The sequence below is a fragment of the Phascolarctos cinereus genome, unplaced genomic scaffold, assembly GCF_003287225.1.
Source record: "Phascolarctos cinereus isolate Bilbo 61053 unplaced genomic scaffold, phaCin_HiC Scaffold_4;HRSCAF=312, whole genome shotgun sequence".
Lineage (NCBI taxonomy): Eukaryota > Metazoa > Chordata > Mammalia > Diprotodontia > Phascolarctidae > Phascolarctos > Phascolarctos cinereus.
In genome coordinates, this window is record NW_027555847.1 from 699,032,040 (window position 1) to 699,049,712 (window position 17,673).

Here is a 17,673-nt window from a genome sequence, read left to right on the forward strand (position 1 = left end):
AGCTCATTTTATAGATGAGGAAACTGAGGCAAACAAAGTTAAGTGATTTGCCCAGGGTCACACAGCCAGTAAGTATCTGAGGCCAGATTTGACCTCTGGAAATCTAGGGAAGCTTTAGCTATACTACTACTCTGCTTGGCCAGCCCAGCTCTATTTTGGACTAGACCTAGAATTTCATCATTATGCCCAAGTCACTCTACCCATCTGTTCTTTTTTTTTTTTTGTCTCGGAGAGCTGCTTGGGGCACTTAAATGGCAAGTCACTTGCCCAGGGTCACACAGCCAGTGTGTGTCCATGCCAGGAATTAAACCCAGGTCTTCCTGACTCCAGGCCCAGCTCTTTAACTATCCCGATACTCTGTTCGATGATGTTATCCTGCCATGAACCCATGTGGATGAAGTCATCCAGATTCTCAGGGGTCACTGCTTCCCTTTCAAAATTCCCCCAATCTTTTGCCTTACCAATGCATTCAAGAATTTTGCCAGAAATTGAGTTATCTCCTTGACCTAGAGTTTACAGACTCCAATTTCTTTCCAATTTCTACCGATCACTCCTAGTTATGCCCTTTGGGACCAAGAAAAACAAATCTAAACCCTCTCTCATGTGACAGACCCTCTAATATGTGAAGACAGCTTCAAAGGGTTGTAGACCAAGCTGGAAGAGATAGTCCCTCAAAGATCTATCCTTTGTCCAAATCCCTTCTTTTACTGATGAGGAAACACTGTGAGGACATTTCTAGTGATCTTGGGGAGAAAGGAGTGAACTTTAGGAGAGAGAACAATGTGGTGGAAAATCAGGAGACATGGGCTTACAAGTCTAGTTCTACAACTTAAACTATGTGACCCTGAGCAAGTCATTTCCTTTCTCCGAGCCTCAGTTTCCCCATCTGTAAAATGAGAGGGTTGGACCAGATGGCTTCTGAGTCCCTTCCTGCTCTAGAGCCAGAATCCTATGAACTGGGAGATGAGATTGGCAGTCTGTGGGCAGGGGCTGAAAGGATACAAGGAGAATATATTCCTTGCCTTCTGGCAGTAGGAGACGTGCACATTCCTCCTCAGACCCTGGTTTAAATAAAAGATGAGGGCAGAGGGGAAGATTCTGCATGCTGTGTGCAAAGCTCTTGTTCGCCTTTAAACTTCAATATCTTCAAACATTCAGAGAACAAGAAAACACTGAAGAAAAGCAAAGGAATTCAGTGCTCACAGAATCCTAATGTAAGCAGCTTAGGCTCCAGGGCTGACCCCTGGTGGTCATTGTGTTTAGGGAAGCATGCTGCAGCTTGGGGTAAAGTACAGAATTCTGGACTTACCGCCAGGAGAGCCTGGGTTCAAATTCGGCCTCAGACACTCCCTAGCTGTGGGACCCTGGGCAAGTCACTTAAACGCTCTCTGCCTGAGTTTCCTGAACTGCAAAATGGTATAATAACAGCACCTACCTCCAAGGCTATTATAAAGATCAAATGAGATAATGTGTGTAAAGCACTTAGCTCAGTGCCTGGCATGGAGTAGGTGTTATATAAATGCTAGCTGCTATTATTATTACTAAGATCAAATGAGATGATATATGCAAAGTGCTTTGCAAACCTTCTCCACCTCCTCCTCCTCCTCCTCCTCCTCCTCCTCCTCCTCCTCCTCCTCCTCCTCCTCCTCCTCCTCCTCCTCCTCCTCCTCCTCCTCCTCCTCCTCCTCCTCCTCCTCCTCCTTCTTCTTCTTCTTCTTCTTCTTCTTCTTCTTCTTCTTCTTCTTCTTCTTCTTCTTCTTCTTCTTCTTCTTCTTCTTCTTCTCCCTCTCCTCCTCCTCCAATTTCAACTCCTCCTACCCATGAAGCTCCTCCCTTGCTCAGGCATTTACAACCTTAGGGATCTTCCCAGAATTGCTGGCCATTATGCGTCAGAGTGAACTTGCACTTGATCTTCATGACTATGAACTTGGCTCTCTAGTCACTTTGCCACTACTATTATTAATAATTATTAAAAATTTATTGCTAATAATATAAGGAAAGTGCTTTGCAACCTTACGTCACTATCTAAATGTGAGCTATTAATAATAATAATAAGGGAAAACCCTTTGCAAACCTTAATATACTATGTATACACCAACTATTATTTTATTAACATAGGTGAATGCTTTGTAAACCTTAAAATGCTATATGTCAATTGTTTTCATGTTTATTCTAATCTTCCAACTAGTTGGGGACATTCATTGGTAGCTAATAACTGAGTCTACAAATTCTGTTCTGTATACCAACCCTAAATTCCCTCAATAAAATTAATCTGGATTAATAATCCCTCTCCATATGACTGTGGGGCAGCTAGGTGGTGCACTGTATAGAGCTTTAGACCTGGAGTCAGGAAGGCCTGAGGTCATACCTGGCCTCAGACACTTACTAGCTATGTTACCCATAGCAAATCATTTAACCCTGTTTGTCTCAGTTTTCTCATCTGTAAAATGAGCCGGAGAAGGAAATGGCCAACCACTCCGGTATCTTTGCCCAAAAAACCTACCCAAATAAAATCATGAAGAGTCAGACAGGACTGAAAGGATGGAACAATAACAAATGTGACTATGGCATAGTCCATTTAAAAGGCATCCCTTGGGGCATCTAGGTGGTGCAGGGGATAGAGCTCTGGCCTTGGAGTCAAGGAGGACTTGAGTTCAAAACTGCCCTCAGACACTTGACACTTACTAGCTGTGTGACCCTGGGCAAGTCACTTAACCCCATTGCCTCGCCAAAAATAAAAGGTATCACATTCATAGACTCAAGGATGTCAATAACAGAAAGCCCTGTGTGCTAAGGTGCTCAGAGCAGCACTTTCTATGATCTCAAAGAACTGGAGACAGTGTAGGAGCCCATCAGTTTGGGAAGGGCTGAAGATGTGGTGGTCCCCAAATATTGTTCTCAAAGAAATGGTGTCTACAATGAATGCAGAGAATTATAGGAAGACACGTGAAATGATGCTGAGCGAAATAATCAGGACCAGAAAAAAGTGATGACAGCAATGTAAATAGAAAGAATGATAAAACAAAAAACAAACAGCCCATTTCAATGACTTATGGAGAGGAGCATTGAAGACGCTCTCTAGCAGAAAGGAATCATGACAGTCAAAGAAATGCCTCCCATTTATTGAGACATGTTTAGATCTTATTTTGTAAAAGGAAATCTAGAGTCAGGACCCAAAAGCAAAGGTGGTGGGATGTGGAGGGGGAGGGCCCAGGTGGCGGGGGCTGGGAGGGGTGCCATAGAACCGATGGGAGCAAGGCACCAGCACAGCTAATAAATGGAAGCAAGGTTAGGGAGGCGGGCTGCATACTGAGGACCAGAGCAAGTGAGTGGGTGGAGCACTTACTAGCCATGGAAGGGATGAAGGAACAGGAGAAACCCCCCCCTCCCTAATCTTTCTCTTCCCCGTGTGTGATGATATGCACAAGATTCTTGTAATCTAGGTGTCCAGTCACATCTGGAGGGAAGGCGGCAAACATCTGGTCAATCTGTAACCAAACACATCAAAACACAAGGATGACAAGGCATACTCTGAAGGGATGGGGGTTATGACTGAGGCAGGCCAGTTGGATCAGACCCCCTAGAGATGGGAAAAACAACTGACGAATATCCTCCAAAACCAACCTAATCCTCATTGCCTCTGGAATAAAATACAACTTTCTTTGACTTTTAAAGCCCTTATTAATGTGACCCTCCACTTACTTTTCCAGGATTACTGGACATGGCTCTCCTTCACTCATTCTACATTCCAGACGAACTGGTCTACTTGCTGTTGCTTATACGTAGCACTCTATCTCTTGTCTCCAAACTTTTGTACAGACTGGGAGAATTTGCTCACCTCCACCCGTTACAATTTCTAGCTTCCATCCAAGCCCAGATCACATGCGTACTCTTGCATGAAATATTCCATGATCCCCTACCCCTGCTACTGTATCCCTACTTCTAATCCAAAAGTACTTTGTATTTTTATGTATATTTCATGTTTATATGTGTGTCTATCATTTCCCTTCATAGAACATAAGCTCCTTGAGGGCAGAGGTGGGTTAATTTTTGACTTTGTATCCTCAGCCTATAATAATACCTGATGCTAAAGGAATGGTTGATTGATTGAACCATGAATATCGTTCTTGCCTCTATGTTTAGCTTTCTGTGACTTACTCATGACTAGTGTGCACAAAGGTACCTAAGATCTGCTTACCCAACAAGAAGGACGCTGGTGAGAGCTCCCTAGGTCTATCAGAGAATAAAACTGCACAGCCCCTAACAGCTGCAGGTCCTTCAGAACTGGTCAGTTGTCTGCCAATAAGTAGCTGCCTGAATTTCCACCATTAAGATGCATAGTCAAAGTCAAGTCAAAGTGAGGCCTCAAGATGGTAGCGAAGGCAAGTGCATACGGGGTGGAGCTGGAGCCAGCTTGTGAGAGCCCACTATTAAATTTCCAGTCTGAGCATTTAAACCTTAGAAATTGGCAAACGCTACAACTCAGGGATTGATTTATTGGTTTGTTGATTGTCTAGACTTAAGAAAGTGGTGGCAAAATGTTACTAATGCATATTTAACTTAAAAGTGTATGTGCATATCTTTTTTCCCCAGAGAGTTGATGGTTAAACATTTACCAGCACATCACAGGATCCTTCTCATACGAGTGAAGTATGTCCATAAAAAGTTAGTATGCTATCAATAATCCCATGCCAGACTGAGAATTGACACACCGATCATAAGGACTGAATTTGAGACTCTGTCTACGGTTCTTTGACGTTCCATTGCTGATCAACATTATGATCTGGCAATTTCTTGCTAAGGGACAGAGGGAGGAAAGAGAGGGGGACTGGAGACCTCATGAGGAGACCTAGCAGGGGGACACAAGAGGATGGGAGACTAGACTCAATTTCTCTACTCAAAGCTTATTTTCCACCAAAGAGCCTATTTGTTGTTTCTTGAACACATGGACCACCTCCCATACCTGGAATGCATTTCTCCTTTACCCTCACCTCTTAGAATTCTTCCCTCCATTTCAATTCAGTTTCTATAGTTTATGGGGAATTTCCCCCTGATTTTATCACATTTTTGTAGATGCTGATGTTATCCATGGCCTTAGTTTATCCTTTATTACTTATCTGTTTTCATAATGTAACCCCCAGTAGAATGTAATCTCCGTGAGGGCAGGACTATGTTTTATCTTGTCTCTGTATCAGCCCCTCCATGGTTCCTGTGACATAGTAGACACTTAATAAACCTATGTTGAATTGAATTAAAATCAGTGTGGTCCAGTGGAAAGAGCACTGACTTGAAAGTCCAAGAACTTGTATTCAAGTCTGTTGCTTATTATCTGTATTTCCTCAGTTTCCCCACCTATAACTTCCTGAATTATCTTCTAGCTCCAAATGTATAAGCCTGTGACTATGAACTGTAGGAGCATGGAAAATGTCTGTGGACTTCAGATAGATATCAAAAGGAATCCTGCTTCAGAAAGTCTGAGGAACTGGGGATTAAGTAACAAACGATAATGTAGTTTGTATTCAATCACAGTAAGCAAGGAGAAGAATGGAGCTCACGACTGTTCTTTATCATCGCTTGAGTTCTTAGCAAGAAAGGACAGCAGAATTCTAGCTAATCAATATGTAAAGTGTAGCACTTTCTAGACTCCATCCTGGGAGACTGAGTGCTATTTTTTTTTTAAAGGAAGATCATTGAGCATATCAATGCTAACGTCTGTCCAAAAGGAAAGTGACGGTTTCAACAAGTCTCAGAAGGACATTCTAAATCTATTTTTCTAGCCCTGCAACACAGAGTGAATAGGTGAGGGCCACCTGCATTATAGGGAGGGTTCTGACAATAATAATAATTAAAATTAACATAGCTCTTTATCTATATTATCTCACAACAATGCTGTGAAGTGAGTGCTACAGTTATTATTATCCCCATTTTACAGATGAGGAAACTGAGGTAGGTAATATGATTTGCACAAGGTGGCACAGCTAGTTAAGTGTCTGGGGTGGGATTTGAACCCAGGTTTTCTGCGCTCCAGCTCCAAAGATCTCACCGCTATTAATTTCAAATCTAATCAGCATTCATTAAGCATCTATCATGTGCCAGGCTCAGTGCTAGGGACCAGAGATACAATGCCAAAAATGAATCCAGCATCTGCTTTCGAGGAGCTGACGTTAATGACTATTGGGCATGGGGGAAGTTGTGGGTCTTGTCCCCTCCAGTAAGGGAGCCAAGTCCAGGGACCTGGAAGTTGGTTGAGCACAAAGGATAGATCCTTACCTCCTCTTTAGAAAACCTCTCTGCTTGGGTGGTGAGCATTTCCTTGATACTGTGAAGACAGAAAAGTAACCTTGTGATTCCGGAGGCAAGAAGCTAGCAAGGAAGAACCTACCAAAGTGGGTTGGGGAATGACTGAAAAATTTGCAGAATATGGATTTTTAATCAAAGATTAACATCGAAGATCAACAAATCATCTATAATTTATAGTCTTAGAGAATTGCCTATGGCACTGAAAGGTTAAATGATATGCCTAGGTTACTTGACCATTTCATGTCAGAAGCCAGATTTGAATCCGGGTCTTTCTGACTCAGAGGCTGGCCTCCATAAAACTACAAAGAACCATGGGTTGTGGGGAGGGGGGGGGACATATGAGGCATAAAGGAAAAACCAAAACAATAGTATCATCATCATCATAGTCATCATAATTGGCAAATATGCACATAATAGAGATTTGAGAACTAACTGACATCCTGGATTCGTAGTTGAGAGTCTTTCTTCTCTCAGCCCTGAGAACTATTTAGGGCTACCATGGTCTTTGAGGCAGAATGTGGACTTGAGTCATGCCTAAAAATTCTTAAAGAGAAGCAGAGTAGTCAAGACAAGGGAGAGATGGGAGATTTCAAAAACTGAGCAGCTGCAGTAGTTGGGGGAGGCATCTCTGTCCGGGAAGAAATGGGAGCAAGGAGAAAGTGAAAAGGAGGGCTGATAGCCCCTGACAGACATCTAAGAGCGGAAGATTTGAGCTGAAGTTACCAATTGTACTCACCTTTTCAAGGACTGAAGGAAGTTAAAAAAAGATGTGTTCTTTCCTCCAAGTTCCCCTTCTCATGCTTGTCCATAACAAACTCTGTAACATATTCTGCTTATTTCTTTTATCTAAATGTTTCTTGTATGCTAATTTTCCTTACAAGCATAACGAGAGTTTTTGTTGTTCAGCTGTTTCAGTCATCTCTAATTCTTCATGACCCCATTTGGAGTCTTCTTGGCAAAGATACTAGAGTGGTTTGCCATTTCATTTTCCAGTTCAATTTACAGATGAAGAAACTGAGGCAAACTGGCTTGTCAGTCGCACAGAGTCACATAGCTAGTAAATGTCTGAGGCCAGATTTGAACTCTGGCAGATGAGTCTTCCTAACTTTGGGCCTGGTACTCTATACTGCATTATCTAGCTGTCTTAGCTAGAGTTTAGCTAGAGATAAACGTACACTGAAATTAGAGTAGAAAGCCAAACCTTGGCCTTAATGTTAGGAATTTTTCCTAACTGGGGGCTCCTAGCTATTACCACTATACCACTAATTTTTTGTCTACTATAAACTCCATAAAACAGCAAACTGTTGATCTGAGGGGCCATTATATTGTCACTAGAATAAAAAATGAACTAATTATTGTAACAAGGTATGACAGATTAAATCTTCATCAAGAAAGACAGGAAGAGAGGGTAGTAACTAAAGATTATACTCTAAATCCCACTTCCCACCCCACTCCACCCAGAGGAGATAGACAAAACCTGGGAAGGGTACAAGGCTGTTCTTATCCCTTAGAGAGAGGGAGGAGAAAAAAATGGAGTACCAGCTGGCCAACACTCACATGGTATAGCAACACCCACACTCATTCAAGAAGAAAAATGTTCTGAAGGTAGACATGGAAACAAACAGGGTAATTTTAATCTCTGGTTTATGTAGCTCAGGATCTTGAGGATTTTTGTTAGTGTGGACCTTCTCTTCAATGACCTTCTCTTCAAAGATTCATAGAATTATGTATTTAGAGCTTAGAAGAAGACTTTAGAGCCCATCAGTCAGACCCACTCATATTACAAAGGAGGAAAATGAAGGACAGAGACCTTTCCCAAGGTCATACAAGGTATGAGCCACAGACAGATTTAGAGATGGAAAGACCCTTTTACCTTAGGATAATTCTATTCAGTAAGAAGTTTTTTCATTACATCCATATTGTTATGCCCATTTTATAAACTAGAGAGATTGAGATTCATACAAGGAGTGTCATATGACAGGGAAAAAAACCCATTTTAATATCTAATCAAATCCATATAATCCAATTTAGTTCCTGGCAATTTCAGATTCAAGTCCTGTGATACCAAATTCATCACTCTTCTCTCTGATACTACAATTCATCTGTAACTGAGTTGAGATTATAGTGTATAAATACACTAGTGATGAAACCCTCCAGATTTAATTACAATGGTCTTTGGACAATAGGCCTGTAATCCATCCCTGGGCCTATATTCTTTCAAGATATGTAGGACATAACTGAACTTGAGCTCAGATAGCAAAATCTTTGCTAACTATGGTCATCTTCATACCAAGATGAGTCAGCAAAGGAAAGCTTTAAGCATGGATTTTGATCATATATACACTTTTTTCTAAACAAACTATTAAAAAATAGAAGTTTGCAGTTTTATATTTAAGCTTTGAAAAGATTTTTGTTGGTATGTTCAGATAATTGTGTTGGTGGATGGTTACTAAGATTGGAATACTTTTTTTAAGTTGGGAAAAATCAGAATTTATTCACCACTTACTAGTCAGACTTCAGCACACCTTTGCCTTCCGGATCAAACACTTTGAATGCATTGAGAATAGTTTCTTCTGGGTCAGCACCTAAAAATGGAAGGCAGAGACCCCCACAGGTTGTGAATAAATGGGAAGTACATACAAGCCAGTGGATACCCCCAAGAAACAATATCAATAGCCCCAAGAGCAGGAGTTGCTGGGGGTGCAGAGGTCATGGGCTGCTTTATATGAAAGAGGGTCTACAAATATAGAGCTGTATGTAGGATGGGGTGACCAGGGCTTACAGGGGTTGGAAATTAGAGGGTCCTAGCAGTACGTGTAGCTCCTCCAACAGGTGGAAACCACTAGGCTTAGCATCTAGTTAGCAAGAATATTAGTTAAAATAGGAATAACACACTTCCTCTGCCCCTTTCCCTTCTTCCTCTCTTCACAGCTACCATACTTCTAGGTGAGTTTTTCAGAGCTGGTCTTATCTTTCAGCATTCTTAGTACTGACTTCCTTGCAGATATTTGCCATTCTGACCTCCATCTCACGACTCCTTATGTCCCAAAGCTCTCCAAGTCTCCTCCTCACCCCCAACTGAATTCGTTTTTTAACAAAAGCTAATTTCAAGGCATCTTTTGAGTTACTTAGTCTGGACCCATTTCGTGGTATTTTCCCTGGGCACCAGAGTCTCCAGTTTCCAATTCGTGCAAAGATTCGAAACAAAGAAGGTTCTCTGTACCGGAGAGCCTCTCCTGGGAATGCTTCACCCGCCGATTTTAAAGGGAAAACTGCCTGGAGATATGAAGTAAAGCCTGAAGATCAATTCTTGCTGAGAATATCAGAGTTTTCCGGCGATATCTCGGTGTGCTGACAGCTCTCTTCTGATTGGCACACATACCTTCCGGTCCCCGGGCTACCGTTCACCATCCCCACACCGTCTGCACAGACTCTTCTCTCAGGCACGCCCTCGGACGCTGCAGGCCCACCTGGTCCTAATGCTCAGGCTACTCACCCTTGAGTTTTTCCCCAAACATGGTCAGGAAGACGGTGAAGTTAATTGGTCCTGGAGCTTCCTTGATCATTTCATCGATTTCTTCATTTTTCACATTCACACGACCTGGGACACAAACCAAACAGTGGGTGTGAGGATAGGGGCAGCTAGTGGCACAGTGGATAGAGCACCGGCCCTGGAGTTGGGAGTGTCTGAGTTCAAATCTGGCCTCAGACACTTGACACTCACTAGCTGTGTGACCCTGGGCAAGTCATTTAACCCCAACTGCCTCGCAAGGAAAAATAAAAGAAGTGTGAGGCTGTAGTAGCCAGAGGGCTGGACCCGGGAGTCTCCAAACCTGGCTCTCACATCTATCTCTGTCAAGAGAATATGACCACGGACAAGTCCCCTCTACCACTCCGGATCTCAGCTTCCTCTCCATCAAATGAGCGATAAGTATCTGAGACTCTCAGGTCCCCTTCCCAGCTTTGGCATTATGCAGTCTAAGGACCTCCCAGTTCTGATAGCCTATGTTCTAAGATTGCTCTCAGATCTGATGTTCTATGTTCTAAAGACTCCTTGTTCTGACATTTCCTGTTCTAAGGCCTTTCTTATCTCTGACATTCCCTACTCTAAGACCCTTCCCAGCTCTGACATTCCCTATTCTAAGACCTGACATTCCCTGTTCTAAGGTCTTTCCCAGCCTGGACATTCTATGTTCTAAAGTCCCTCCTTGTTTAAACATTTTAGAATCCTGTGCTTCTCAGACTCTGGAGCTCCTTAAGATTTTAATGAAAATCAAACCATTGTAGGGAAGACTCATAAAGTCTTATTCAGAACAGAGGCCCATCTCTCAATAGATGGGGGTGGGGACTGGGTTATGAGTATAGTACAATGTTGCATATACTGTCAGCCAAAGTTCCTTCTGCTTAATCATTTTTCTTTGCAACAAGAGACAATTCTATGCCAGGGTGTAAAAGCAAACGTCATCATCAATAAAACTTTAAAGTAAAAAGTACTTTTTCTTCATCACCCCCCTATCATGCCTGGCACTCACCCACCCCGAGAAAGTAGAAATCAGATTCAACTAAAGACCTACCCAGGGCAGCAAATGTATCCCTTAGGTCTGCTTTGTCAATGAATCCATCCCGGTTCTGGTCCATGATGGTAAATGCCTGCAGAAGCAGAGTAGAGAGCAGAGGTGGTCAGTCAGAAGCCTAAAGGAAGCTGGGAAAGATTTAGTGTAATTAAATGCATCAAGAACCAATGGGTGTATCAAGAGAGGAGTAGAGGGATCTGTGCTATTTTTAGTTTTTCTTTGTTAACCCCCTCTCCTCAGATATGTTTTTTCTTCTGCCAATACCATTCCACAGCATCCTGAAGAGGTGATTCCCCATTCTAGAGCTTGAGGCAGAGTGAGGGAGAAGTATGTGTAGGAGGTAGTGTTCTTTCTGGAGTGTAGTGAGGACGTGCCTCCCCAAGAGTCCCTGCCTTTGACAAGGATGGAGTTTAAGATGGCCAGGTGATAAGAAAGTCAATGACTTAAAACAATGGCTTCATTTACACCAAAATATTTATAGCAGCATTTTTTTTGTGGTAACAAAGAAGTGGAAACAAAGTAGATGTCCATCGATTGGGGAATGGCTAAATAAATTGCAGTACATGAATGTAATGAAATAGTAATGAGCAGAAAGGGATGACAAATGTGATGAGTTCAGAGAAGCACGGAAAGATTCATATGGTCTGATGCAAAGTGAAGTAAACAGAGCCATGCACCACGATCCCAACAACATGAATGTGAAGGAGAATAACATAATTGAAACTGAATTATAAGGATCAAGCTTGACTCCAAAGGAAGAGATGAGACATGCCTACTCCTACGGGTGTGGAGCATGGCGTATAATGTCAAAGTTTAACATTAAAATTAAATTAAGATTCCCAATGTGGGCTTGTTTTGCTGATTTTTTTTTCTTTTTCTTGTGTGGCATAATGATGAGGGGCCTGACCTTGGAATCAGGAAGGCCTGGGTTTAAGGCCCACCATGCTGGCTCTGGGATCCAAAAGAAAGGAATTCAGCTTCCTGGTACCAAGTAAGAGCAAATGTCGACCATATCGATAGAAGGGTTTTCCCCAATGGGAATTCCCTACAACCGTGCTGGGGCTGGGGATACAGAACCAGAAATAGTTTCTGCCTTTGCGGATTTTATATTCTGCTGGAGGGTCAATTGAAAAGAAACAGCACATAAAGCAGATCGATGCAAAATACAAATGAATACAAAATATTTTTCTGTTAGAAGGAGGGGGAATTGCTAACAACTGAGGGAGGCTGGAAGGAATCTAGGGGTTCTAGGAGACAGAAATGATGTGGAGGACTTTCCAAGCTTGCACCAAGGTAGAGAGGTGGGAGACAAGGGGGATGCAACGTCACAGGAAATATCGATGAAAAGGAGTAATGTGTCATCAGTAGGGAAAGATAGATCGGAGTCAGCTGGTGAAAGGGCTTCACATTCACGTAACTAAAATGTTCACCGATGCTTCTAGGCATCATGGAGAAGAAATAGCCCCATGGAAAGACTTAGAATTTTCACGCAGACCATTCATTTTAAGAAAAGGAACTTACCTCCTTGAATTCCTGGATCTGGGTCTGCTCAAACATGGAGAAGACGTTGGAGTTAGCGCCCTCTGCTCTCCTCTTTGCTTTCTTGGGTGCCTAGGGAAAGGACGGCCATGATTAGAAAAAAGCAGGGGGCTAGAATCCAGGAGAGTGAAGTCTTGTTCCGACTGGCGGCTGATCGAGCGAGTGACCTTGGGTGAGGCCTGATCCTCTCTCTACTTGAATCTCTCATTTGAAAATCAGGAACATTTCCTGCCCTACTTATCCTCAAAGGTATCACAAGATTTATGACTGGAAGGAGCCTTACCAAGTCTCTAGTCCAGCCTACTCATTTTATGAGACCCAGAGAGGTGAAGTCCAAGGTCACACAGTGAGTAGAGAGCAGAGATGAATGTTGTGAAGATAGAATGAGATCATAGATGTGAGAGAGCTTTGTTAAAGTTAATACACTATGCAACTATAAGAAATGATGCGTAGAAATTACAGAACTAGGGCAGCAAGGTGGTACAGTGGATAGAGCACCAGGCCTGGAGTCAGAAGGACCTGAGTTCAAATCTAGCCTCAGATCTTTGCTTCCTGGGAGGCCCTGCACAAGCCACTTTACCCTAGCTGCCTCAATTTCCTCATTTGGAAAATGAGCTGGAGAAGGAAATGGCAAACCATTCCAGTATCTTTGCCAAGAAAACCCAAAAAGGGGTCACAATTACAACAACTGAACAACGATTAAAGAGCTGCACAATCTCATCGCTTCTCCTCAATGACCAGTGCCTGCCATACAGGAAAAGCTTAATAAATGTTGATTGACTGACTGACTGACTGGCTAACTCTTTATCCTTAAATCCTCTCCACTGTTCCCTTAGGCCTTAAGCAGAATCAACTCATTTTGCTGCTGCCTCTGCATGATTCAATTTAATAGCAAAAATATTTATTAAGAGCCTATTGGATGTGAAGAACTGGGTTGGATGCATGGGATACAGGAGCAAAACTTCAAAGTTAACATTGTAATGTCTGTGGGGTGGGAGAGAGGGCAGGCTATATCTGCTACAGATAAGTAGAATCCAAGGTTGAGAGTCATGGAGTGGAAGGAAAGAGCCAGGCAAAGTGATCCAGGAATGAAGAGTGGAGGGTTGTGTTAACCAGTAGCAGAGAAGAGGCAATGCTGTAGAGATGTGGATTCAAATCCTATCTCTTACTGTTGTGAATGTGATCACCCGCCTCCTTAGTTTGTAAGGGTCAAATGAGGCAGTGTGTGTGTAAAGAAGTAACATGAGCCTAGCTGTGAGCTTGCCCAGGAGAGAGCCAGCGTCTGCTACTACTGAACCATTTGACAAATGGGTCAGTCAACGATCAAAGGAGCATTGATGGGCAGACAATCAGGTCCATGAAACTGGAAAATATGGTGAGATAAAAGGAGAGTTTTCAGAGTGGACACCACAGTTCTCTGTCTCTGTCTGTCTGTCTCTCTCCCCCTCCCCACCTCCACTTCCTTGGATTCAAGTAGTCAAGGAACCTCAATTCAGGCAAATGGACAAATTGGTGATATCAATAGAGGGCTGGAATGGAGGCAGGAAGACGTGGCTTTGAATCCTACCTTCAACATGGTCTAGCTGTGTGACCTTGGGCGAGCTACCCCTCCGAGCCTCAGTTTCCTCTTTGGTACCGAGGCAGGAGATTTGATTTAGAATATAACGACCCAGGTTTCAATCCAAGCCCTGACATTGAGAACTTGTGTGACCTCAAGCAAACCTCTTCAACTCTCTGTACCTTGGTATCCTCCTTTGTAAAATTCGGGGGTTGGGGTGGGGAGGACTAGATAACACCCCTAAGGTCTCTTCCATCTGCTAGTTCAGTCAATTTTTACTAGAGTAGATTCCAGAATTTGCTGCCACCGAATTCATTCCACTAATGAGTAACTCCTGGACGCAATTGGCATATTCTGGTGCTGCCTACTTTGGGAGAAGCTTACAAAAAAAAAAAGAGAAAAATTTTTAAAATCTACCCTTCAAAAGGAATATATACATATATATGTATGTATAACATGTGTGTATTATATATATACACACACATGCATGAATACATACATAGGGACATGCATATATAATTATATATAAATATTATTTTGCATAAATACATGTAATATGTTTCTACTAAATATAATTTTATATATAAATATATAGATATGCATGTATATATGTACATATGCATGCGTGTATATGTGTGTGCACGCACATGTGTGTATATATATACACACATATATACACACACACACATATATATACACACACACATATATACACACACACACATATATATACACACACATATATATACACACGCATATATATATACACACACATACAGATACACACACACACACACACACACACACACACACACACATATATATATTCTTTCCTCTAGGTGTCCAAACAAGAAAAAAGAATTACAATTTGATCCTTAAAAGCACTCAATCCCATTCTGCAAGCCTTAGGAGTTATTGATTTCAAGAGAGGTCAGTCGACAACCCATAAAAAACCCCAGCTTTTTCTCATTCGGTTTTTCTTCTTCTATTCCCTGGGAGCCTGCATTATTTGTGACCCGTCAGTGTATTGACTGGGGTTCCATCATGAGAAGCAATGAATCGAACCTTGTGTAGCCTGAGTACTGTAAACTGTGTCCAAATGGAAAGAGCATGGACTTGGAGGCATGCCGATTTGGGGTTCAATCCTAGCTCTGCCCCTAGCTCTGCAAGTCACATTTCTGAGCCTCAATTTTCTCATCTGTAAAATGAGGGAGTGGGGAGATGAATTGGCATCAGGGTCCCTCCTAGCTCTAATCTGCGATCCTGTTTCCTTGCCCCAAATAGCCAGAGAGACTTTCATTTGAGGAAGGGTACCATTTTAAGACCCCCCCTTGACCCTCCTCCCAGTCAGACCCAGTCCCCACTCACCATGGCAGAGATGGCCAAGAAGTCTTCTTTCTGTCTGACAAGTGGGATCCCTGCTGCTGCCCCTCCCTCCCTACTCAGCCCTGAAACAATAAATACTTCCCGCCCAGGGTTAAAAATAACCTCATGACCACTTTTGGCAGTAATAGGTAGGAGAAGCCCCACCTAAGCCCCCCCATCTCCATTCTATTCCGTTGACTCTTGTTCTGGAATAACAGCTCATATCACTGGGTGACATGTGAGACCCAAAGGCTTTCAAGGTTACTGAGTCTCACCAGTTGTGTCCGGGGCGGGGAAGATGCTGACAAGGCCTGCATTCTGCAGGACGCAGCCAGGGACACATGTGCCCGGGGGCCCCACAGGAGAGCAGCCAGGAATCCTGGAAGCCTGAGATTTCAGAGTCCCAATGGGAAGGTCAACCTGCACCTGTGGGAGAATTCCTGTGGTAGAGATACCACCCATAGAGAATGGACCAGGGATGGGGAAACCTGAGTTCTCCACGGGGCTCTGGCAGTAGCTAGCAGGGTGATCTTGGACAAGACACTTCCCTGTCTCAAGGTATTGACTTCCTCCTCTATAGAAAGGTATGAGGTGGCACAGTAAGCCGAGTGTGGGACCTGGAGTCAGGAAGACCTGAGTTCAAATCCTGATTCAGATACATATTAGTGTGCCACCATGGGCAAGCCATTTCACTTTCAGACTCATTTTCCTCATCTGTAACATGAGGATAATAATTATAGCTAACATTTATAAAGTGCTTACTATGAACCAAGCATTGTGCTATTCATTTTGTAATTATTATATCATTTGATCCTCATAACAACCCTGGGAGGTGTTACTAATAATAACCAAGATTTATAGAGCGCTCACTAATGTACCAGGCACCACGCTAAGTGCTGACATTTTCTGTAACAGTAGTAGCAGTGGTAGTGGTAATAGCAGTAGTAGTAGTAGTTGCCTACTATGTGCGAGGCACCATGCTAAGTGCTGACATTTCTATAGTAGTAGTAGTAGTAGTAGTAGTAGTAGTAGCAGTAGTAGTAGTAGTAGTAGTAGTAGTAGTAGTAGTGGTGGTGGTAGTAGTAGTAGTAGTAGTAGTAGTAGTAGTAGTGGTAGTAGTAATAGTAGTAATAGTGGTAGTAACTAACGTTTCTATAGTGCCTACTATGGGCCTGGCACTGCGCTAAATGCTTTATAATTATTATGTCATTTGAGCCTCATAACAATCTAGGGAGGAAGGTGCTAGCATTATTCTCATTTTACAGATGAGGAAAATGAGGCAAATAGTACTTATTTCACAAAGTTGTTATGAGGCTGAAATGAGATGAAGTCTACAAAGGGGTCTACAAATCCCAATGTGATATATAAATGCCATTAATATTATTATTATGTACTCATGTTATGTGTAATGATTAATTATACGTTATAATTATTTCATATAATTATAATATGTAATTATGTATTATATAGGATTATTCTATAATAATAATATTTAAATTGGGTTTTAGCAAAGTGATTTACTGATATTATCTCATGTGATCTTCACAACAACCCTGTGGGGAAGATATTATTATTTATTCCCATTCTACAGATGAGGAAATTGAGGCAGACAGAGGTTAAGTGACTTGACCAAGGTCACATAACTAGTAAGTGTCTGGGGCCTGATCTGAATTCATGTCTCCCTGATTCTAAAGCCCAGTGATCTAGCTACTGTACCACATAGCTCGCTCTATCTATCTATCTGTCTATTCCTTCATTTCTAGAGACAGAGAGAGAAAGAGAGATAAATGATAATAGATGGAAGAATGGATGGGTGGATGGATAGATAGATTTCATGCTCTGTCTTTCACATTCCTTTGTATCACTAGCACTTTGCACACTGGCACATATTATCTATCTATTAGAGAGATAGATAGATAGATAGATGGATAGATAGATAGATAGATAGATAGATAGATAGATAGATAGATGATAGATAGATAGATGATAGATAGATAGATAGATAAATAGATAGACAGACAGACAGACAGATAGATAGATAGATAGATAGATAGATGGATAGACAGACAGACAGATGAAAGAATTGGAAGGAACCTTGGAGTTTTCATTTTACAGATGTGAAAACTGAGGCCAAGACAAATGAAGTCATTTTCCCCAGGCCAAAGAAGTAGTATTCGATCTATCAATCAATCAATCAATCCACAAGCATTCATTTATCATCTATTGTATCCCAGGTGGGCAGCTAGGTGGCACAGTGGACAGATGACTGGGTTGGAGTCGGGGAGACTCCCTTTGGAGTGGCTGTCACTCGGGCCTGGAGTGCTTTCTCTCTCCTAT

At 42.3% G+C, this 17,673-nt stretch overlaps 1 protein-coding gene across 1 annotated transcript; it reads right to left on the reverse strand.

The window, feature by feature from the left end:
* Positions 1-3,101: 3,101 nt before the first annotated feature.
* MYL2 (myosin light chain 2) lies at positions 3,102-15,448 on the reverse strand. Its single transcript, XM_020970309.2, has 7 exons — positions 15,340-15,448; positions 12,396-12,485; positions 10,875-10,950; positions 9,797-9,901; positions 8,807-8,885; positions 6,271-6,319; positions 3,102-3,488 (listed from the first exon to the last, which is right to left on the reverse strand). Exons 1-7 carry the CDS (start codon positions 15,340-15,342, stop codon positions 3,390-3,392), a joined length of 501 nt encoding a protein of 166 aa, XP_020825968.1. The 5' UTR covers positions 15,343-15,448; the 3' UTR covers positions 3,102-3,389.
* Between the last annotated feature and the right edge of the window lie 2,225 nt (positions 15,449-17,673).

Coding starts and splice junctions, on each gene's coding strand:
- MYL2 (XM_020970309.2), bottom strand. Junction 9,902..10,874: donor GGATACATTTGCTGCCCTGG/GTAGGTCTTTAG, acceptor TTTGTGTCCCAG/GTCGTGTGAATGTGAAAAAT. Junction 6,320..8,806: donor GGTGTGCTGAAGTCTGACTA/GTAAGTGGTGAA, acceptor CTGTCTTCACAG/TATCAAGGAAATGCTCACCA.